Source organism: Lissotriton helveticus, chromosome 1_1 (assembly GCF_964261635.1).
Source record: "Lissotriton helveticus chromosome 1_1, aLisHel1.1, whole genome shotgun sequence".
Taxonomy (NCBI): Eukaryota; Metazoa; Chordata; class Amphibia; order Caudata; family Salamandridae; genus Lissotriton; species Lissotriton helveticus.
This window is the reverse complement of record NC_136057.1, coordinates 1,694,413,518-1,694,436,856: the sequence shown is the minus strand read 5'-3', so window position 1 is coordinate 1,694,436,856 and position 23,339 is coordinate 1,694,413,518. Positions and strand designations below refer to the sequence as shown.

At 46.2% G+C, this 23,339-nt stretch overlaps 1 protein-coding gene across 1 annotated transcript in view; it reads right to left on the bottom strand.

The window, feature by feature from the left end:
* Positions 1 to 23,339, bottom strand: part of LOC144831343 (zinc finger E-box-binding homeobox 1-like) — a 421,511-nt gene that overhangs the window by 129,785 nt on the left and 268,387 nt on the right. The window contains exon 2 of the mRNA XM_078688986.1: positions 13,828 to 14,043. Within this exon, the coding sequence (XP_078545112.1) occupies positions 13,828 to 14,043 (216 nt within the window). The remainder of the gene's footprint in view (positions 1 to 13,827; positions 14,044 to 23,339) is intronic.

The window sequence follows — 23,339 nt, the reverse complement described above, 5'->3', positions numbered from 1 at the left end:
ATGTATTAGCGTGCTTTTATGGTGTTTGTTCTATTTACACCGAATAAAGCTATTTTGATTTGATTTGATAGAATGCCAACTGTCTGTTGGCGCATTGATTCCATGCCTTGTTATGAATGCCACAGATTTGTTGTTCCTCATGTTCCAATCAAGCTACATTTGTTAAGCATATGGCTGCTTCATAGGAGGCATCCCGGTGCTTGAGGGGAGAATTGACAACAAATGAGCCCAATGCAGATACGATTAAAAAAAATGGGCTAGCTTTTATCGAAGTGAAAGGTTTTCAATTCTCTCTTGAAAGTTGAGATAGGGGTAGCTCTATGCAGGTGGGAGTGTACTCCACATTTTGGCTGTCAAGACTGTGAAAGATCTTCCTCCTTGTCTTGCCTTGGCGAATTTAGGGACTTGCAGCAATAAGAGATTATTTGATCCGAGCAATCTACATTACCTATATGGACACAGTCTCTTTCACAGATAGGCAGGACCCTGATCGGAAAAAGCTCAAAATGCTAGGCTAGGAGGAGGGAAGAAAATATACCAAAGATAAGAGCTGAGGTCTTGTCTGAGTTATGTTTGAGAATATTACCGTCCATCCAGCCTGTGACTCCCTTAAGGCATTCTGTGAACTTAATCAGGGCTGAATCTGAATTTTCCTAGAAGGACAGTGAAAGCTGTGTATCATCCGCTTAAGACACCACCTGTACCCCTGAAGATTTAATCAATTGAGCCAAAGGAGCTAGATAGAGATTAAACATTGTTGGACTCAGTGCCAAGCCTTGCAGAACTTCATATATTAGGGGCCTAGGGGAGGATGAAAACGGCTGACTATGGACCGTCTGCGATCTGTCCTGCAGATAAGACTTCAGCCAAGAAAAGGCCTTCCCTTGAACAACAGCCAATCAGAATATCTCTAAGAAGGTAGCATGAGAAACTGTGTTGAACGCTGCTGATAGGTCCAAAAGGACTGCCATTGTGGAGTGTCTGCCATCAAGATGCTCTTTGATATAGTTCATTGCTTACAGTAAGGCAGCTTCAGTGCAGACCACTTGTTGGAAGCCAGATTGCGAATCATGAAACAGGCCATTAAATTCCAGGTATACAGAGAGCTATCCATTCACCAGTTTCTCTAGTATTGTACCTGTTGCCGGCAAAAGGGGGGTGGGTCTGAAATTGCCCAATATAACCAGTACAACAGTTGGCTTCTTGGATAGAGGCCAAAGAAAAGCTTGCTTCCACTCAGTGGGGAAAAGACCTACTTCTAGGAATTGATTCAGAATGTTGTTGAACTCTGGATTAATTGTAGGGGTAATCAGTTTTAAAATTCTAGTTGGACAAGGATCAGCTGGTGATCCTGACGTGCATTTCTGGAGTTCTTCCAAGGAAACTTTCTCAGAATCTGTGGGGAAATTTGAGAGCTCATGGTTGTAGGGTGTAACCATCTGTCAGCATCTTCACTCCAGAACTTGAGGAAAAGGTAGCATGCATTTTTTATATTTTTTCTTCAAAAAATTGAGGTAAAATATCACAAAGTACCCTGTAAGGACTAAAATTACTGTTAACAGCCTCCGGACAGAAAAAAGGAATGAACAATTTTAGATACTTCCAGTGAAGTGTTGGGTGATAGATTTATGAAAGCTTCTTAACACGTCCTTATATTGGATATCAGTTTCCAATCCATAGGATGTTCTCCAAACTTGGTCCAGCTTTTTACAGTGACTTTCGTTTCTCCCTTAGCACAAGCTGGGACCATAGGGCCGAAGGTTTGGTCCTCTTTACTATCAGAGGTTTTAATTGTACAATCGAGTCCGGGGCAATGGTGATCCATTTATTAAACTTGGCCACATCCATGTCAGGACTCCCGATTAGAGATGGAGCCATGGATTGTAACTTTCGAGAGAGGGATGTCTCTGTAATTTTATGCCAAGCTCTGGAAAAGGATGAAGGAAAGACTACCATTTTCCAATTTGGCAGCCCATTAAAAGAAAAGGGAATTAAAAAATAATCAGACCAGATTAGACACTGCGCTGGGTAAGCTACAGGCCAAAAATATTAGAAAAAATCGGATTGAGCACATGTCTTGCCTTGTGTGTGTGGGAGACTCTATGAGACAGTTTTCAGGAAGTCCTTACAGATGGCAACACTGCAGTACGACATATCATCAAGTCATCCATGATACAGCAGGCTCTTTAACAGTTTCATGAGTACTTTGGCTGCCATCAGACAACATACCTGGCTCAGGAATCTTGTTGGATGTGCAGGCCACTTTGATGGATCTTTTGTTCAATGGCATCAAGTTAATCAGTGAGAAAGCAGACACAACCCTCAAAATGTTTAAAGTCAGTAAAGCCATGACTTGCTCATTAAGCTACAACAAAACTATCAATTCTGCAATTTTCGTGGCTTAGCAAAAGTGTTTTTCTTTCGGCAGTGGCCATCCTATCAGCTTCAAGGACACCCACTTCAAATCCTGTTAGTCCACCAATACAAGGGCAGAGGCAATGGTTGAGGTTGTGGATCCCTTCAGCAACACTCCTTCTCTTCCTCCTCTTCCCACCCCCCAAGAAGCAACTGTAGTTCTCTTCCTATCACATACATGGAGCCTGTAGGGGGGAGTGTGTCTTCCTTTCTGCCGGCCTGGAAGGCCATTACTCCAGACCAGTTGGTCTTTCTGATTGTAGAAAGAGGTTATGCCCTTCCTTCAGGTTCCACCCCCATCCCGCCCCTATCTTAACACCCCCCCCACCACCACCACCAACACCACTTTGCCATTCTGCAACAGGAGATGGCAGCACTCGTGTTGAAAGGAGCAGTGGAGTTAGTGCCAGAACAGGAAAAGGGCCAAGGATGTTATGCAGTGCCAGAGAAGGACGGTTATCTACATCCAATTCTGGACCTGAGGGAACTAAACTGATTTCTTCAAAAGGGAAAACAAGAGACTGACCATAACTCAAGTTTTACTGGCATTGCAGACTGGATGGTGTCACTTGGCCATCAGGATGCATACGTCAACAGCCGTATCCTGCAGACTCACCGGAAGTGATTTGTAGTGGGTTCAACACACTACCAGTTTGCAGTACTTCCCTTTGGCTTAACATTGGCACTTCAAGTCTTCCCATGGAAGAACGTTGACAGAGTGGTAAAGGAGATTGGAAAATGTGTTAAACGATGGGAAAACATACAGCTGACTAAAATATGGTAAAGTGAATCTAGTCAAAATGTCCATTTTACCAAAAGCAACATGTTTAATGGCATTTGTCGGAAGATGGCTTTCTATACATTGTACCAAAATGAGGTACACTGTGCAAAAAGGATGACCCTTATAGGTGTACAGGGTCTTTCTTTAATAATCCGATTTGTGGTAGTTTGGGTGAGCAGACTAGGCTTATCAGAGGGGAGTGTTAAGGATTAGTTGTACACCCAGATTCAATAACGGTGACATACACTCAAGAAGAAATTCGAGGCCAATTTAGAAAAATAACTTAGATTTGTACATTAATTTAGATACTATGTATCATAGGAATCAGGTTGGTTCTTTCAGAGTTCCTGTTTTTACAGAAAAACAGTGAATTAGCAAAAGCTGTCAGATTTGAGGCATGAGCCCCCAACGCGGTAATGTTATCCTTTGGGAGAAACATGCACTGCATAGGTATACTTGCAACCGGTTGTTAGGGTTGATCTCTTGGATTTAAGGTTTTTAGGGGCCAAGGTCCACAGAGACACCAGCAGTTTGGTTTAACCTGTCCTGGTGTGTCCAGTTTCAGAGGTTCTGGTCGTGATGGTAGCCTCGAGCTCCACGTAGTAAAGACAACAGAGAAACCTCGAACAAAAAAAGGCTGCAAATGGGGACTTGGCGGGACAACTCCGGCAGAACCCAAGGTGAGGCTCTGCTCTTGAGGGTCTCTGGGGCAAGGGGACACTGTTGGTTGGCTCGGACTCAGGTTGTGGGGCTTGGGTGCTGAGGTGTTTTGTCCGGCGGGTTGCTTGCGTTGGAGGCTCTCACTTCTTGGGGTCAACCTGGTGATGGGGGGAGAAAAGGACAGCAGGGCCACTCTCGGGATGGCCCCAGTGATGCTGACATCTCTCATCGGTAGAACGGTCTTGGCAGGGTTGGTGTCTGGACTAGACACTTTACAAGCCTTGGCTGCTTCCAAGGGCTCTGGTACCCAGGGTATTGGTGCTGAGAGGCTCCTGGAGGGTCTACAGCTCAAAACTCTCTAGGGGGACGGGGCTGACACTTGGGAGCCTCGAAGTCCTCCTCCTGGGGTGCTGCTCCCTTGGTGGACCTGATGGTCAGCAGAACAGTGTACTCTGCAGGTGTGGTTGGTGACCGCAGACTTCGGGGAAGTGGCTCCTCCACTTCAAAGAGAATGCTGGCTGGCTTGCAAAGTGCTGTCATCCCTTCAAGTTGTTAGGAGGATGCACATCTGCTGGGCAAGTCGGCTCTTTGCAATAGTCGCAACAGCAGCAGGCAGGCAGGATATGGTACCAATTTCAGAGCTGGTCCGCAGTTCTTGTGTTGTTGTCTCTTCTTTGTGCTTCCTCTATTCCCAGTTGATGAATCTGAGTTCCTGGTGTCGGGGTCACCTAAAGGCTGAATTTAGGGCTTTTCAGGGGAGTGTAAGGTAGTAGCCAATGGGCTACTTACCCCTAGGGTTACTACACCCTCTATATGAGCACTTCCTAGGGAGAGTGGGCTTAAACCTGACCCAGAGTTCCTAGTTTCACCATAAACAAGATGGTGAAACCCTTTTCTCTTTGTTCACTCCATGTTATCCACTTTAGGGATGTGAATAGCCTGAGAGTGAACACACCTTCTGACTAGCTAATTTTCCCTCCAGTTCTGGTGCCAAATGGTCTCAGGGCCGGACTGGCCATAGTGGGCACTGGGCATTTTCCCAGTGGGCTGCTAGGGTGGGGGCCAGTTTTGGGCCCCTGGGGAGGGGGGACGTTTTTGTTACCGGGGTCGGCAATATCGACCCCTGTAACAAAATCACCGAAACCAGCCCTCACAAACTACTCGGCTTCACTCCCCCTCACCCCAGGGGGGGGGGGGGGCGGCTGAGCAGTGGGCCAGGGCTGGTTTCTGTTCCCAGTCTGGCCCTCCAGGGTATGGCATTCCCAGGTCTACTGGGAAGCCTCTGACCTTAATATGCTAAAACACTAGCTATCCTGCTGGAGGAGGTGTGAACACCTCCCTCTGAGCAAGCATTGTTTCTGACCTCAGAGAGCACGGGCTCTCACCTGCAGGGGGTCAGAAACTTGTCTGTGGTTTCAGGCTGGACGATACCAGTCAGTCAACACACTAGATACAGGTACATTTTTCAGGGGGCACCTCTAAGGTGTCCTCTGGGTGTGTGTCATAATAAATCTAGTACCAGCAATAGTACAGATTTATTAAGACAAGGTGTTTGATACCAAACACCATTGGTTTCAGTAAAGCCATCATTTAGGTGGGGAACATGTGATGACCAGTGCCCAGTACATATCCTTAAGAAGTCTTCTCTGATCATTTGTAATATCTAGTAATTGAACTAGACATCACAGGGTCATATCTGCTCATGTAGATATGTCCTCACCTGTAATATAATGCACCCTGCTTTAGGGGTCTAAGGCTTGCAGTAGGACTGACTTAAATATATGGCATTAAGTGTATGTGGGCATGGCACACATGGTGTGTGTCATGTTGTGTTTTCACAATGGTTTGCACCATTTCACACAACCTGTGATGGCCGTCTGCATGACTTTGGGTATGGGTTCCTTAGGGTGGCATAATACATGCTACAACCCTTAGGGACCATCTTCAATACCCATGCCCTAGGTGCCAGGGGTACCATTTACTGTGGATTTACAAGGGTGATATAGTCCTTGCCAATTGGTAAACAATTTAACATGTAGTTTGTTTTAAAGAAAGAGCACTGGCTCCAGGGCTTGATATACAGGGACCCAGTGCAGATCAGTCGGGGGAAAAAATCAGTGCCCCTGGCAAAAAGTGGGGGTGACCATGTTCAAAAAGGGCACTTTCCTTCAGCATTCCTTAAGCTTTGAGAAATAATATATAGACAAAATATGAAGCAAGGCCAATAGCTTCATCTGGAACTCCAAAAGGCCAAGGCTGTCTTACAAAAACGAACAAAGAAACTCCTAAAATGTGAACTAGGTCTCCCTAATTTCCTTTTATACTGTTGGACTTTTCAACTTAAGATCTCTGAACTGTATTCCCAGGATATTCAAAGCTGGTACTGAGGTTTCAAGAAATGTGGGAGGGATTATGTTGAATTATTTTTCGTTAAAAGTGTGGTTCTCTTAAATATTTTTAAAATGTCTGATTAAAAGTCCTTAATACAGCAACAAAGCTTTGGTACAGAGTCAGGAATATATTGAGGATTGTCTACTATGGCAGTTTAGCACCAATTTGGGATTCTCCAGAAACACCAGAGGTTCTGAAAGATTACATAAGGCCCTCTTGTAGGAAAGGAGATGTAGTAGGGAAGGGCCAGCGTATAGAGGATCCTTAACTACATTGGGCTACCTACAACTAGCCTCATGGTGCATTCAACAACACTAGGAACCTCGTCTGAAATGGAACAAGCACTCAATAATCTGGGCCCAAGAGAAAAGGAAGCAGCATTCTGGAATGATGTACTACTTGAAGCACAGGATACGAAGCAGCAGGTGCCATGCGAAATCTAGGATGGGGGCTTGAAAATGCTTAGGATTCATTATATAAAATGGTAAAATATGTATCACTAAAGAGAAACCACTTTTTTACCATCCATAGAATAAATTGGACTCTGAAAAAGATAGCCAAGCTATCAAAACAAGAAGGATGAAGATGTAGAAAAGGTAATCAAATACAAGCCGATAATATCCACGTTTGTGAGTTACCCAACTTTAATGGAATATTGGAATGAAATAGGAAAGACCAGTACCGAAATATATCAGCAAGAACTCAAGGAAAGTCCTGCTTTGGTAAAGTTTGGAGTAATGGATGAATCTGAGCATGCAAATGTGAATTGGGCAGACAAAAGATTGTTATTTTATTTAGCACTCCAGGCCAGAGTGAAGATATGAAAGAATTGCATTCAACCTATGGCACTAACCTTTCACGAATGGTCGGCAAGACTATTATGTCTCTAAACTTGAAAGAAATGTCAGGACAATACTAGATCTGTACTTTGGACGTGTCTTGATTACTGGCGCAAGATGCGATTGGTTCCATGATTACACCAGTTTAAGTACTCTCGGGCCATTGTGATGGTTGTAAGCGAGCCAGACCTCTGGTGACCATACAAGATACCAACAAGATAAGGCGAAAGGATAAATCATGTCTTGTATGCATCAGCATAATGTGGTACACTAGTATGGTAAATGAGGACAAAAAAAACACAGACCTCAGTACTTTGTCTCCCAATTTTAGAGCTAACCATTTACCCATCAGTGATCTCTGTACATTTAAAGGAACTGATGGCACAGTGGCTCCTTTTAATGTATTTAAAGTTAGTTGAATGGCAGCCCTTGATCTTGATGGCTGTTCACCAAAACTTTTACAAAGTTTATGTTTTTCAGAAACAAACTCTGAATCCAGAAGTTTGATTCTGAAAACCTAACGACACCACACCCTGGAAGTACTCTCCCAGGGTGTGGGGTCTTATTGTTTTTTAACCCTTCCCTCGCTTGCAAGGTTTTTCCTGCCAGTGATGGACACAAAAAAGAAATCACACCATCCATCCTAAATAGGGCGTGCGGTGTAATGCCCTTCCTCTGATGGCCTTCTACTTTGTTGTGTCCTTGAAGGAAGAATTCCGTTGATGGAGCTCACAGATGCGCCATCAACAAAATACTTAAGGTATGCCCATCTCTAAATGAGTGTCGTTGAGCGAGGGTTTGGCAGGCTGGGACCTCTGTTGCATTTGTGACAGAGTACCCTGTCTTCAGATTGGGCCCCAAATGTACCAAGGCATTTGGAAAGAAAATCTACCGCAATCAGGGCACAAGTCCTAAAAAAAGAAGTGGAGGGACGCTGTCAGCAGAAGTGACGTCACAACAGGAAGTGACGTCACGAAAGGTGGCTCCGATTTCGTCCCAGAGAGGCCAAAAAGATGAAGTCCAGCTGTTTGGCAGGGGGGTACGGTGTCCACCCTGTAAAATAAGTGGGGGGACGCTGTCCGCCCGCGTGGTACCCCGACTCGAGCCCTACAATGGTGGTCTGTCATTCAGCCATACTATTGCCAAAGCACTCATGGCAACCCACGGAATATTTATGCTTTTGGCACAAACGTATCTCCCTCCTTCTCGGTCATGTTCAGAAAGAGTGTACTTTTATGCTAAACCTACAACCTGGGACAGTAAGCACCAGAGGAAAAGCTGCTGATGTTCAAGACCACAGGAACCGTGCTTCGTGGTATGGTGGAAGCCTTCATTCATACATTTAGAGGTTCAGGGTCAAGTCATCAACTTGCTATATGTTGGGAAAATCTGTTGTCACTCGATGGACAAAACCGGCCATGACAACACACTAACGCTAAATTCTATCTAAGCAGGACATGCCAAGCCCTCCTTCCGACTGGTCAAGGCTCCTCATCCTTCTTGGTGAGGGGCGCTCTATCCCACATGCCTCTCTCTGGTCCGTGTCTCCTCTTTAGAACTTTAGAGGGGGCAGAAGGAAAACCAAGCTATAGGGCGACTTTTTTTCACAAAAGGAGTCGGTAAGGAAGCGCACCCACACTGTCGAAGGAAAAGTAGCCGCTGTATATGCGAACGCGTCTGTGCATCATATTAGCCGCATACATCTTTATTAAGAGAGTTGAGAATCTGTGTCCGGTCTTGCCGCTAGGTGGCAGAATATACACAAACTGCGTATACGAGTCAGCCTGGACTTGAAGTGACAGTCACCACAAAGGACGTTTTCATTTCATCCTGTGGGTGCAACACACACGAACTCTCTTACGACCCCCGTCCCTCCCCGTTCTCTTGCAGTGTCGGGCAGAGTTTTTTTTCTTTTTCATCTCCTCTTCATGGTCGAGTAAAGCTTAAATCCTCTGAGGCTTGTTTTGTGTTATCGCGTTCTCGTGAGGGGAACATCAGCGCACCTAGCAAGTGGCATTCTCAACTAGAGCACCGCATTGATCTACAGATAAAGAAAGCGGCAAACAAAAAGCAGAATTACAAAAATCTCAGATGAGTTCCGAAACAAAGGAGATAAGATACCAGGAACAGGCTATTGTGTTGATGACGGTGTGATAGCGAGTTAGTGTGAGCAAAAACTACTGTGCTGGACGCTGGTGTGGAGGAAGAGATGCGCTGAGAGGACACGGAACAAACAGCCTGATTCATGTAGGTAAATTGCACTCGCAAAGGGCCAGATTCTGAGAATCTGGCCCTTTGCGAGTGCGATTTTTGCATTTGGTATTCATGATACCAAATGCAAAAATCGCTATGTAAGAATTCGCATATTTGCGTGGAATGGCATTTAAGGAATCTCTAATAGAGATTCCTCAAATGCTATTCATGACACAAAACAAAATAGCGATTTTGGACTTTTGGGGCCGCTATTTACCGACAGGTCAGACCTGTCGGTAAATAGCAAAAACTCAGAAAAATGCTTTTAAAAGCATTTTGCATGTAGCACACACACATGTCCTTTGGACATGTGTGTGCGCAACACCTGTCCAAAAGTGCATTTTAGGGGTGCTACAGGGTGTCCATTGGACACCCCTGGCACCCTTAAAATCGCTATCTTAGTTGCGAGTAGCAAATTGCTACTCGCAAATCCCCATTCATTCCTATGGGCCTCTTGGCCCATAGGAATGAATGGGGAGTATTTGCGAGTAGCAAATTGCTACTCGCAAATAAAGAACATGTAGGAATCGCTATTTAAGTAGCAATTCCTACATGAATGCCGTTTTGCGTGTCCTCAATAGCGAATCGCTATGATTCGCTATTAGGGACACGCAAAACGGCATGTACATGAATCAGGCTGAAAGAGCTGGTGTGAGGCGGAAAGGAAGGAAAGTAATGACAAGAAGAGAAGAGGACCGAGATGGGAGGAGAGAGGATGAGCAGGAGGGGGAGAGAGGACGAGAAGGAGGGGGGTGAGAAGTAGGAGGAAGAGATGGGGTGGGAGAGAGATCGAGGAAGGGAGTGGGGAGAGAGACGCGAAAGAAAACAGAAGCGCAAGTGTGTGGGGATTGCGTGCGAGAGAAAGATTGCGATCTAGATGAGACAGAAGGGGTGAAACGCTAACCTCGACAGTGCAAGAGACAGAGAGAGTGATGAAGAGGAACGGAAGGAGAGAGGGACAGAATGACACGAGCAGTGGAAAGAAGAGATAGAAAGATACATCTGTGTCAGTGGAAAGAGGGGGCAGACAAAGACCAGCAATGACGAAGAAAGGAGACCGTGGGGGAGATGTGCCCTGCGCGTTTTTTATTTATTTTTATTTATTTAATGCGATTTTCTATGGCGCGAACATTACCCGAAGGTGTCAGAGCGCTTTACAAAAGAACCAGTTGCGATACATAAGGATTTAGGATTACATGAGTTACATAACAATACAAACAGGAAACTTTTTTGCAAATGTACAAGTTGTAAAGTCACACAGGGAAGAGATACAAATAGAAAAAATTGCAAATGTACAAGTTGTAAAGCCACTCAAGGAAGAGATACAAATGGATAAACTCTAAGAATCACATAGGAATGGTAGTGAGTACAAAGGTCTACTACATATACTAGTGGTTAGAGTTATCTCTATATACATATATATACAAACAGTAGATTTTTTTCAGGATTCCATTTTACCAGCGATTCGGCTTGGACAAGTATGTATCACATATTTACAGAGTGAAAAGAGAAATAATAAAAAAAAAAATTAAATAAATTAAAATAAAAAGGGGCAGAGAGCGGGAGAAGAGATGGAGGCTGAGATTGGTGAGACGGGAGAGGGGGACCCGAGGGGGAGAAAGAAATAAGGCAGTCCAGCGTAAGAGAAATGTCTGAAGGTCAGCAGGATGGAATACAAGGGACCAAAGGAAAGGACAAGAATCAACAAAATGGCGGACCCGGGTCGTGGGCCTCGATGGAAACCTGCTCAACATGGCAAGATTCACCCAGGGCAAGAGCGACAACAGGAGAGGGTCCCAAAATGGCGTGGCGCACTCGAGTTCCAGTCCAAAAGTTACGAGGGCCAAGTCCAAAGAAAATCAGGGAGCCCACCCAACGGAGGAAGAACAAGAGGGGAAAAGGAGCCAGCCAGTCAAAAGGAGGAGCATCTTCAGTATTTGAAACTCCTTTCACCACTGCTGCACACACATGATCCCTGGTCTAAATGCTCCCACGCTCTTGTACTGGGCAACACGGTCCACCCGTGTCATTAGCTGGAGGGGTGTTAAAACAAATCCCCAGGTCTCCACCCAGCTTTCATGCTCGACAAAAAGCTGATGTCTATCTTGGCTCTCCCAGGGGGGCGTTAGCGGCTTCGTCATATGTAAGGGGTGAACGCTGCAACAAAAATCCTCTCCCGGTCGTGTAACCTGTCCCGCCCATCCGCTGTGGCCACGGGGCCCCATCCATACACTGCGGTCGGGCCACACAGGTGGATGGAGGCTGCAGATCCAGAAATCACGAGCTGCACTAGCTGCAGGAGACCGCCGGGGAAGATGAAAAGGCAGCAAGGGGCCCGCTCCTGATGTCGCGGCCCCCGCATTGTTACCTCAGAACGCGTGTGAGGGTAAAGAAGAGAGAGAAGGTTCAAGGGGAGAAAAGAAGCTCCTTATGTCTATGAGTGTGAGTGAAGGAGACAGATGGTGACAGGGCACAAGTCCTAAAAAAAGAAGTGAGGGGATGCTGACGTCACAACAGGAAGTGACGTCACAAAAGGTGGCTTGCACCATCAGACTCATTGCCTCCCCTCGCTCACCCCTTAGATGCGATTGCATCAGAGAAGCCCGCGTGTGAGCAGCATTCTGAATGGGCTCCGATCTCTCTCCAGAGAGGCCAAAGAGTGACTGTGTGGCTCCATTTGCTCCAGCTATCGGGCTCCCGGTAAAATAAGTAGGGGGACGCCGTCCACCTGAGTGGTACCCTGACTCGAGCCCTCGGTCACGGTGATATCAGTCGGTCAGAGACACAATCCGATGTCAGTGCGCCGTTGTGATGAATCTGCAGCAAGGCACTATAAACCCTGGAGGGAAGCCACGCTCTTACCAGTACGGGCTGTGGGCCAGATGTATCAATATTGCATTTTGCGATTCCATAATAGCGAATTTTACCGATTCGCTATTATGGAATTGCAAAATGCAATGTATGTAGGTTTCACAATAATAATTGCGATCCCTACATATTCCTTATTTGCGACTCGCAAATTGCGAGTCGTAAATAAGGAATGGCTTCTCATTCATTCCTATGGGCCTAGAGGCCCATAGGAATGAATGGGAATTACATGCTCAAATTGCGAGTACCCAATAGGTACTCGCAAATAGCGCATGCTATTTCCAGGGTGCAAAAGTGCCAAATGGACACCCTGTTGCACCCCTGAAATATGCATGTGTGCACATGTGGCACACATACATGCCCTAAGGACACGTATGAATGCCACATGCCACCTAGAAATATGCAAAAAAGTAAATTTTTCATGGAATTTGCAGATTACCACCAACTAGAAGTTGGTGGTAATTTGCGATTCCTTAAAGCCAGGTCGGATTTTCTTTTGCTTTTCTGTATAAAGTCCACATTTGTATAGCGCACAATCACCCGTAAGGGTCTCTAGGCGCTGGGGGGCCGTCGGGAAGATTAAGCGAGCTATTGCCCAGAGTCACATGGTGCTGGTATTGCAATTAAGGGATTGCAAATTGTGATTCCTTAATATTCCCAGAATAGGTAATCGCAAAAATTGTGATTCCCTATTTTGCGTATGCCTTTTAAGATGATACATCCCAAAAGGCTTTTTCCTGTTCACAAATGGGCCAATTCTGCTAATCAGCCTGTTTGCAAACGGAAAAACGCTTGATACATGTGGCCCTATATGTCTTGGCTGGCTCCCGGCCTTGTGTGTGCTCGGTAGTTGAATCTCTGATAATCAAACGAGCCTCGATTAACCAGGAGACACACCATTAACCGGTGGGGGACAACATAAAAATGTCATCGTACGGACGGTTTAATAATTAGCTAACAATAAGAATACATATCAGGATTTCAACGCGGTCATGCACCATTTGACCCCAGATTTTTGTATGACCTTTCATAGGGTCCTTTGTGATTTGGTAGTGCAATTATGTCGCCTAATTATTCCCTCACAGACCCGTTTTCACACCATTAACAAACAAGCAGAGTTTTGTAATTTAGTAGATGTTCATGTCTCTGTCCAATAGACTCTCTTCCAACAAAATACGACTTTTCAAACCCTCTCCAGATAATGTGAATGTAACTAAACCTCGTGGGCCAGCAATTGTTTTACTTTGTATTGCTGTACAGGTGCCTCACCGCAGACGCAGCATATGCCGCCACACGCCTTCCTCTTTGAAACTTAGGGTTAGGCAGCGTGTGCTGCACGTTACAGGACTGAACATAAGACCAACATTTTGCAGCTACAAGTATCAGCAGAATTTGAGCCTATCTGGTTATAAAATGATAGCTCGAGAGGAGTTCTTTTCTATTGGTGATTGACGTTGAGAAAGTACCCCGGACGAGCACTTTGCCAGGGCCGAGTTTGGTTCCCAGTCCGGCCCTGCTAATGGGCATTGTTTGAAGAAGCCATGGTAAAGAGGATTACAATGTGGTCAGCCTAGCAGTTACCCCGAACAGAGGTACCCCAGTGCCGTCACTCAGTCTTACCTGGGTTCGGATCCTTCATGATTGATCCTGCCAACATGTTGGCACCTAATACTTCGTCTTCTTGGTGGGCTTCTTTGGTCTCTTCTGGGGAGTCACTTCCAGAGGCCGGTCGTTCTGCATCAGGACTGGACCCTGGAGTCACCATGCTCTCCTCTGTCATGTAGGGCTCTTGGGTGAGAGGGCTCTTCACATTTTCTGTTTCCTCAAAATGTGAACCTGCAAGAAAGGCAGCAGTCAAACAATAGGCTCAAGAAGCAGTGTAAGCACATGCATACGGTCTGTATATCGTTTTTGAACACATGGGACCTAAGGCATTCACTCCCATACAGAGTGGACGGGTACTAGTGGGCCACAATGATATGGTTTCAATCTGAGATTCTCTTGTTAGGCCCCAGAGACATGTCACAGGACTCAGACAACACTGTCTTTTCATCCACCCTGCCAGTTTCATCACCTATACCAAGCCCATGGGTTTTATTTTTGATGAATTGCGGCACTGCTGACAAGGTGCAGATGTCGATCTGTGGAATTTGACACCACCACTACTAGTATGGTAAGCTCACACTTTCTGCTGGTGTAAAAGGAGGGAAACATCCTTTACGACGCAACTTTTACAACGCATTGCCTTCACAATGCAGGTTTTTCAACGCAAGTCATTACAACGAATTGCGCTGGGGGCGCTCTAGGATAGGTAATAGTTTAATTTACTATCCAACACCTTCCCTACTATCCACGGGGACTGGAGTTGGAATAGTAAATTAAACTATTCACTATCCAGCATCCCCCAACGCAAGTCGTTGTAACGACTTGCGTTGTAAATCCTGCGTTGTAAAGGCATGCGTAGTAAAAGCATGCATTGTAACAACGTACATCCGTAAAAGGAGGCATTCCACTTCTCACGCGCCCTCCTCTTTGACCTGGGCTCCTTCATATGGCAGGCCTGGTGCTTCTGGAGATGTTTGAAATGGAGCCCAACAAAATGCCAAGTAACCCATTTTCCTGACACATTTATTGATCCACACCATTACTACCCACTTCCTATTGAACCTATTGTCAGTACTGGTCTCCACTTCTTCCGCTGTCTCCCGGGTAGAATCTATTTAGGTACCTCACCTTCCTCTGCTCCTAATGTACAGGCTGCACCTACGTCTAACACAACATGTCCTCCTAGAACCTCAGCCAGCCTCTACGTTCAACAAACCACCAATGCCTTTGACATTTTGTGCAGGTCAATATTAAACGCTTGATATGTTAGTAGAACACTGGGTGATTCTACCACAGGGCACATGGGCGGAGCAGTAGAAGATTGGAAACAAAATGGAGTATGGCTGCATCTTAACACAGTCCGTCCTGCAAAGCCAAGGAGCTTAGAGGTGGGCACACCACTAGATGCTCGAGTCTGCTTCGAACAACAATTGGTCCTGGGACTCTTTTTTTCGCAATAAGTCAAAAACTCTTTATAATTCAAAAAGCAATCAGCATGCAGAAGTCAATTCAGCATATAGTGGTTAATACAAAATGCACCTGATAAAGGAATGTAGACGTCCACTGTTATAACAAAAGTAAGTCTATTTATTTCATAGTATCAAAAACACATAATAGACTGGCAATAATAAGGAGTTTGCTCCAAGAACAGTAAAAGAGGGGTGGTCATTGACTTCTGCATGCTGATTGCTTTTTGAATTATAAAGAGTCTTTGACTTAGTGCGAAAAATAGAGTCCCAGGACCAATTGTTGTTCTATACCGTACGATACCCAGGTCCATGGACATTGATTGGGCTACCCCATTAGCTTATAACGAGTCTGCTTCGAGCCAGATACCCGGCTCTGGCTTGTCCCGAAGGCCTCTAGGGCAGTCTGCCAGAAAGAAGCTACGATTCGTTGTAGGTTCTTCTTGCCCTACCTCCCCTTCTTGAAAGCTCAAATATTGACCTCCAAGCCACCTCTGCACACCAGAGGAAAGGCTGGCCAGTGCGCGGGCTTCTTGCTTCTTGATTAACCCAAATCAAAATGGTCTATGCCTGTATCACTGACCTGTCCCTCCTCTATTGAACACAGGGGTTCCGCCAGCAGCTCAGGCTTTTTGCAACTCTGAGAAGGTCATGTCTGACTCAGGAGTATGGATGTGGGGCGTGCATTGCTTGTATGTTAGACGCAGCCTTGTCAGCGCTTCATTGCTATGTTAATGTTTGTAGCCCCTCTACCTGTACTACAGGGATAATTTTACAGGCATGGCTCCGGGAAGGGAGGGTTGGAGAGTGTGAGAAGGGCACAGAAAGAGGGTTGAGAGATGAAGAGAGGAGAAAGAGAGAGATGACGAGAGATGGGAGAGGAAAATAGATGTGGTGAGAGCAGGATAGATAAAGATGCAGGGAGGCAGAGTCAGGGTGGGTTAGAGAAAATGAGAGAAAGCTAGACAGCGTGCGAGGGAGAGAGAAAGATGGAACCAAAGAGGTGAGAGAGCGCAAACTGATTTAAATGTATGAATGCATCACACTTACCTGTAGTAAGCACAAATCATGAAGAGAAATGCCATGAGTGCTAATAGTATCTGCAAATATATTCTGAATGTATAGCTAATGTAGAGATTTAAGTAGAAGTGGAACTAATACAGAAATGTGTGACATTATATGACTTTACTAGACGTGATTATTTTTGAATCCATGTCGTGAAGCTGCTAAAACATAAGATGGTATATGGTTAAAAGCAGAACGTGGTAGGCCTCAGGGCCAGAGCTGGAGGGAAAGGGAAGGTGGTTCTTTTCACGACACAGATTGCATTAAGGTTTTTGGTCATTGCATTAATAGACCATGATTTATAGAAATGTTTACTTAATAATAGAATAAGAGTATTAACATGCTTTAATTAAATGAAGAAGTTGAATGCTATAATCATAATGAGAAATATTGTAGGCCTGAAATGTTTTAGCATTGATTTATACGTACATGTCTGGGCTGAGAAATGTTGCAAGCCTTTTTAGAAGTCTATGAGAGTTGGGTTCTTGGCGGCAGATATCTGTCTGCAACAGGAAAGGGGGGATCCGATTATAAATGAATGAATAGAGGTCTGTTCAGTAGACGGCCCAGACATGGAGGAGGGTTCTGGAATGTTTAAGGGGTATCAGCGGGCCGGAGAAGAGTCTGAGAAGCAAGGTCAACTCTAACGTCTGAGGCCCAATACAAAGCATCATGGAAAAAGCCTGAAGTTGCACCACGTGAGAGGCGTTTCGCAAGGGGCGTCTCAAATGTTGTTGACTGTTTTGTATTAGGGACAGCACCCCTGGGTGGAGTTAGAGCAGAGACCTGAGGACCCTTTAGAGAGCGGATGGGTAGGCAGTGAGGGGTCATGACTGGAGAACTATAGGTTTTCACCAAGAGACTTAGAGTGGGTGACTTCCCTTGGGGGTCATTCATTGCTGACACCTTTGTTAGGTTGGGATTTGGTTAAGTAGGGATACCATCTAGAACAGGGTAGGGACGCCTAACCTGTGTTTGTTTTCCTCCAACCTAAATGAAGGAGAGATATGCGTCTATGCTGATAGCTTTACTATTCTTAGAACTTGTGTTAGTGATTTCTGTTGCTCGTCTGAGGGCTTTTCGAGAGCACATGTATGTAATTGGACCTGTGTATCTCGTGAATCTCATTCTGAGATGCCTGTATTTGCAGCTCATTATATCTTTACAATAAACTTTTGAAAACGAGAAGTTGTCCGTGATCTTTGAGAGTAGAGTCCTTTCTTGGGTGAACTGGCTTGGAAATGGGTGTACTGTTTTCCTCCTAGACAGGCAACAAAGGTTCAGTCGACCAGATCGAGGTTTGGATCAATAGATATAAGGTATCGATCAAAATCTCGCCCTTTCAGTTGGTAGCTATAGAGGATGGTTGCCTTCTTGAGGACGGTGACCTAGGCCAGGTTAGCTTACCCCAAGGCCCCTAGAAATCGATGATCGGAAGAACAGCCCGCAGATGAAGATCCGGATGACGTGAGACAGAAAAAGCAGCAGTATCGGTCGAGAGTGAGTATAAAGGGTTATGCGTGTTAGATTGCGGTGTTTTTGTATTGTATCTATGTTGTAATGTCTGGCGGAGTTGAATGTCTGTAGAGTGACTGTGGAACAGGTTGTGAGCGCGCGCAACCGGTGGAAATCTTAAGTTCAAGGAGAGCTTAAGTGGTTCGGGTGTATCGGACACCCAGAGTAATTGTCAACTAGTGTGAAGGGGGTCATGAGGTACCATTGATCACCCGAGAGACCGAGATAGGGGGAACGTAAGAGTGAGTGCGTGAGTAACGGACGCTGGTCGGAAGTTACTGTGTGTGTAAGCAACCTATCAGAGAGACGATAGACATCTCGTCAGTTGTGTTGACAATTACAGATAGACTGTGGACGTACAGTCGAGAGAAGTGACCGCTTGGTCGGAAGTAGTCATTTTTCGGTGTATGAATGGGACGCATGCATAACCGGGAGACGAGTTGAGAAAGGAGGGGTGCTGCTGCGAAGCGGAGAAAAGTGACGTCAGGTGGTGTCGCTCAGTGATTGGCTGACCGGAGAAAGACCGCGCTGTGATAGGCCAGCTAGCGAACACGTCAGACAGGGTCGCGACGTGATTGGCCGACAGGAGAAAGACCGCGCTGTGATAGGCCAAGCTAGCAAAGCCGCGACAGGATTGGTGGATTGTCATCAGGAAGTAAACAGAGTAGCGAGGCTGGATTTTGTGCGCATAATTATGAAGTGTTTTAAATGGTTGAAAGCGCTGTTTAAAAAAGAGAAGCGGGGATCGTATGAAGGGGAAGAAGCCCCGCCGGAGGGTACGCCAGCTCGTTATATGGCAGTAAATGTTGGGTTGCATACGATCCTTTGGATATCAGAGTGGAGTAAGATTACTGAAGGAAATGAGGAACTGACGTTCCCGAAGTACGGGACGTTCAGATTAGAGGTGTTACATCGATTAAAATCAGTCATGACCTCAAAGAGACCCTTGCCTAGACCAACCCAGTTTGAAGCTCTTGAAGCATGGATTAGGGCAGCGCATGAAAAGAATATGAACAGACGACAAGAAAGGGTGAAACGCTCGGTAAGGGCAGTGCAGGATGCCAGGTGGGATGCGGATGCTAAAAGATGGAGAGTACATAATTTGGAAATAAATAAACTGTATCCAGTGTTAGAGGCGCCAGTAAATAAAAGTCCCCTGGAAGAAGATGATGAGAGCGAAACAGAGGACAGCCTGATAAACAGATTACTGACAGACAGGCCACCCCCGTATAATAGAGCAGGGGGAGAGGTCGAGAATACTGAAGGAGCAAAGGGGGGCAATGCAGGAGAGCATAGACCGCTTCCCAGTTCAGAGTGGGATCCTGAGCCAAAGAAAGAGTTGTTCCAGCCTAGTCAGGTGCAACAGGTAGTCGGTAGGTTTGTGGTACAAAGAGCGCCGGAAACGGAAAGCGCCACATCCTACCCATTACCAGATGCACTACAGGTACCTGTTACCATAGGTCCTATCATATCGATATATGACCAAGAGAGAGCAAAAGGGGAAGAACGGAAACGGAAAGACAGAGAAAGAGCAGAGGAGGCAAGGAGGAACGATACCACTAATTCCCCAAGTCAGATGCCGATACCCAGAGAGTGGAGCACCCCGATGCACACAGCAGGGGACCCAGGAGGAGATCCTGGGGGCCCTAGATGGCCAATGGATCTGAGGGGATCGGGACGAAAATCCTTTCAGGAGCTAAATGAGTACATGAAGCAGTGGGATGAGGCAGTGAAGGCTCAAAAGTGCATCAATGCTGCGGAAGCTGAAAGAGAAAGTCAGGACAGCAGAGCACGGACTCACTGCGGGGCTGGGGAGAGTAGCCCGGAGTGGGACTGTAGAGGGAGTAGGGGAGTCACCCATTGGGCCCGGAGTGGAGGTAGAACAGACCTGGAAAACGGGGGCCCCGGGAGTGGAGGGGTGGCGCGCCCAATACTCAGTGAAGAGGAGAGGAGAGCACAAGAGTACAGAAACAGCTTTAAGTGTCCACACTGTGTGCCCGGCACCAGAGAACTGAATGGGAGTTGTGAGAGGTCGCACCATAGTCCCTGTGATGACAGAAATGAGCGCAGCCCAGGGAATATGGGGAACCAGGAAGGATCGTATCGGATACTGAGCGATACGAGGCAAAGGGAGTGTAGCGACCAGAGAGAAAATAACAGAGAGGTGTGCAGTGAGAGGAGAGGAGAAGAAGAGAATGGGCAGAGCCAGAATAGGGGTAACAGGCCCGTGTTCCATCACCTTCCAAGATCGGATGGCCGAGCATGGGACCTGGAGAGATGGGAGCAAGGGAGGCCACCCATTAACTCTCCTGAGCCCAAACGCAGAGCTCGAAGTTGGGATGGTAGGGAGACCAGCGAGCCCCCTTCGAAAGACATATTGCGAGCTGAGATAAAAGCCAAGAGACTTGATGTCTCCAGCTTAAGGTCAGATCTGGATGACATGGTAGATGGTACCCTGCCTTTAGAAAGAATGGAAATGTATGAACAGGATGAAATACTGTATATGGCAAAGGACATCACTCGAAAGGCGAGAGCAGTCCATGAGAAGTTAGTCGAACTAGCAGGCAAATATATGGTGGACTTGTCAAGAACCAAAGCATTACAGGGTAACCACAGGCTACATTACTCAGATCGAGACCTAGATGAGAGGAGAACGATTGGGCTGAAAACACATATAAGGGAACTGATCACTGGAATAAGGACATGGAGGGCACTAGATAAGTGGGAAGAGAGGTGGTCCAAGAAAGGGACCGGCAGGAGAAGCATGATTGGTATGACACCAGGACAGCAGGGAATAGAAGCTTACCCTTTGCGGGAAGTTGCAAATGGGAACTATGTACATGTCCCTTGGAGTAGGGGAGATTTAGCTGCTTTTACCACCTCTTTCCCCAAATTACGTGAGAGCCCAGTGGAGTGGTATAAGCAAGTGGAGAGATTTGTAAAAATCTCAAAGGTCCTTTGGATAGATCTGAACACGCTGTTTGACATTGTAGTACCAGGCGATCTGTGGACAGCATGCAAGGTTAGCGCTGAGTGGCCCACAACGGAGCCAGAGAGAGATGCCAAGACTAATGGGCCGTCCGAGATTGTGATGGCAAAATTCGAGAGAGTGATGACTTGGCTGAAAGAGAAGGTGCCAATGCAAGACATAGATTGGGTCAGAATAGACCGAACAAGACAGGAACCCAAAGAGACAGTTCACGAATATTACGAGAGATTGCTGAAGGCGTTTAAACAGTATAGCGGCTTGGATGTAATGGACCCAAAAGACATAGGACAATTCGTGTCCAAGTTCGTTCTGGGACTGAGACCGGATATTAGTTTAATGATTCAGCAACACTCGATTTGTTGGCAAACTAAACCCCTAGATGAAATACTGAGATATGCAAGGTACTGCTGTGATGAGATAGATTCCAAGGCTAAGAAACTAAAGGAAAAGTTGATGGTGGTACAGATGCAAGCAGCCGGGAAGGGGGGACAACAGCAACAGCAGCAAGGGACAGGTACAGGAGGAAAGAAGCAATACAGTCAGAACAAGGGTAATGAGGAGAGTTCCACCTTTAGACCCAGAATAGACATCGCTACCTTGAAGAAAACGACTAGGTGCCACCAGTGTAACGAGCTGGGGCATTGGAAACGCGAGTGCCCTTACAATGTAGAGATAGGAGAGCAAGAGATAGAGGAGGAAGAGGTCCAAAGCGCGCCTACAAGAGGGGTAACGCCATACCAAGGAAAGGTGCTCAAAGGGGGGGCTCCTCCCCGAGCCCAGTTCCCGCAACCTCCTCGAGTAGGGAGTATGGGTAAGACCTATAGACAAATGCCCCTGTTTGTGGAAGGGGAAGAGTGCTATTATGTGGACCCATTAACCGGACAGAGAGTGGAAAGAGAAGACTGCACCCTTGGGGCAGCCTTAGAGGTAGATCAGAGGGGACCCTATGTGGAAGCAGAAGTAGCAGGGTGCCCTACGACATTTCTGGTGGACACAGGAGCCACTAGATCCACAATCAGATCAGCTGCAGTTCCAGACCTGCCCATGTCTGGAGAGACTATACAGGTGGTAGGGGTCGCAAACAGGAGAATAACTAGCCAATTGACAGAACCGGTACAGGTGAAAATAGGGAAGTACAGTGATGAGCACCAGTTTGTGGTTTGCGATTCAAGCCCTGTGTGTCTGCTAGGAAGAGACCTGTTGTGTAAATTGAATTGTACTATATATTGTACACCTCAGGGGGTGGAGGTATTGACCAATGATGATGACGCAGATTTCAAAGTTGCAAACTCTAGAATATGCGTGGAATTGTACCCTACTTTAACAGTAGAGGAGCTTCCCTGGGACTTGAGAGAGACAGTGGCATCAGAAGTATGGGATTTCACTGGGGAAGAGATTGGATTGGTCAAAGGGGTGGACCCAGTGAAAATTGTAGTGAAACCGCATGCTGAGTTCCCAAGAACACCCCAATACAAATTGACTCCAGAAACGATTGCAGGCATAAAACCCGTGATCGAGTCCATGATTAAACAGGGAATACTGAAAGAAATCGTGGGTAGTCCATGCAACTCCCCGATTATGGGTCTGCAGAAACCAAATGGGAAATTTCGGATAGTACAGGACCTTCGAAAGATTAATAACATAGTCGTTTCGTGTTGTCCAGTGGTACCGAATCCATCAGTGATACTGTTTCAGATTCCATTCCAAGCAGAGTGGTTCACAGTGATCGATCTTTGTCAGGCTTTCTTTTCGATCCCTTTGGACGAAGATAGCCATTTTCTTTTCGCATTTAAGCTGGAAAATCGCGTCCTAACATGGTGTCGTATCCCTCAGGGGTATACAGAGAGTCCATCGATCTTTAACCAGCTTTTGAAGAAAAATCTTGAAAGTCTAGTGCTGCCCCAGAAGTCAGTTTTGGTCCAGTACATAGACGACCTCCTTGTGGCGTCAGAAACAGAAGAAGCTTGCAGGGAAGACTCCATTGCTTTGTTAAATCACCTAGCTGCCAATGGGCATAAGGTGTCCCCGGGAAAATTGCAGTACTGCCTGACAGAAGTGCAGTACTTGGGACACAGAATTGAGAAAGGCAAACGAAAAGTGTCACCAGACAGGATAGAGGCGATCATGAAAATGAATGCGCCTAAGACACAGAGAGAGGTCAGGATGTTTCTAGGGATGGTGGGTTATTGCCGACAGTGGATCGTGAACTTTTCACTGAAAGCAAAGCCCTTGCAAAAACTGACGCACAAAGAGGTGAGTGATCCGGTACCATGGGACAAAGACTGTTTGATGGCGTTCCTACAGCTGAGAGAGGACCTGTGTCGTGCTCCGGCATTGGGAATGCCTGATTACAATAAACAATTTTTTCTTTACTGTTGTGAGAGAGAAGGTTGCGCGTTGTCTGTGTTGGTCCAAATCCATGGGAATGCCCGTAGACCAGTTGCTTATTTCTCGGCTACTTTAGACCCAGTAGCCGCAGCGTTGCCCGGATG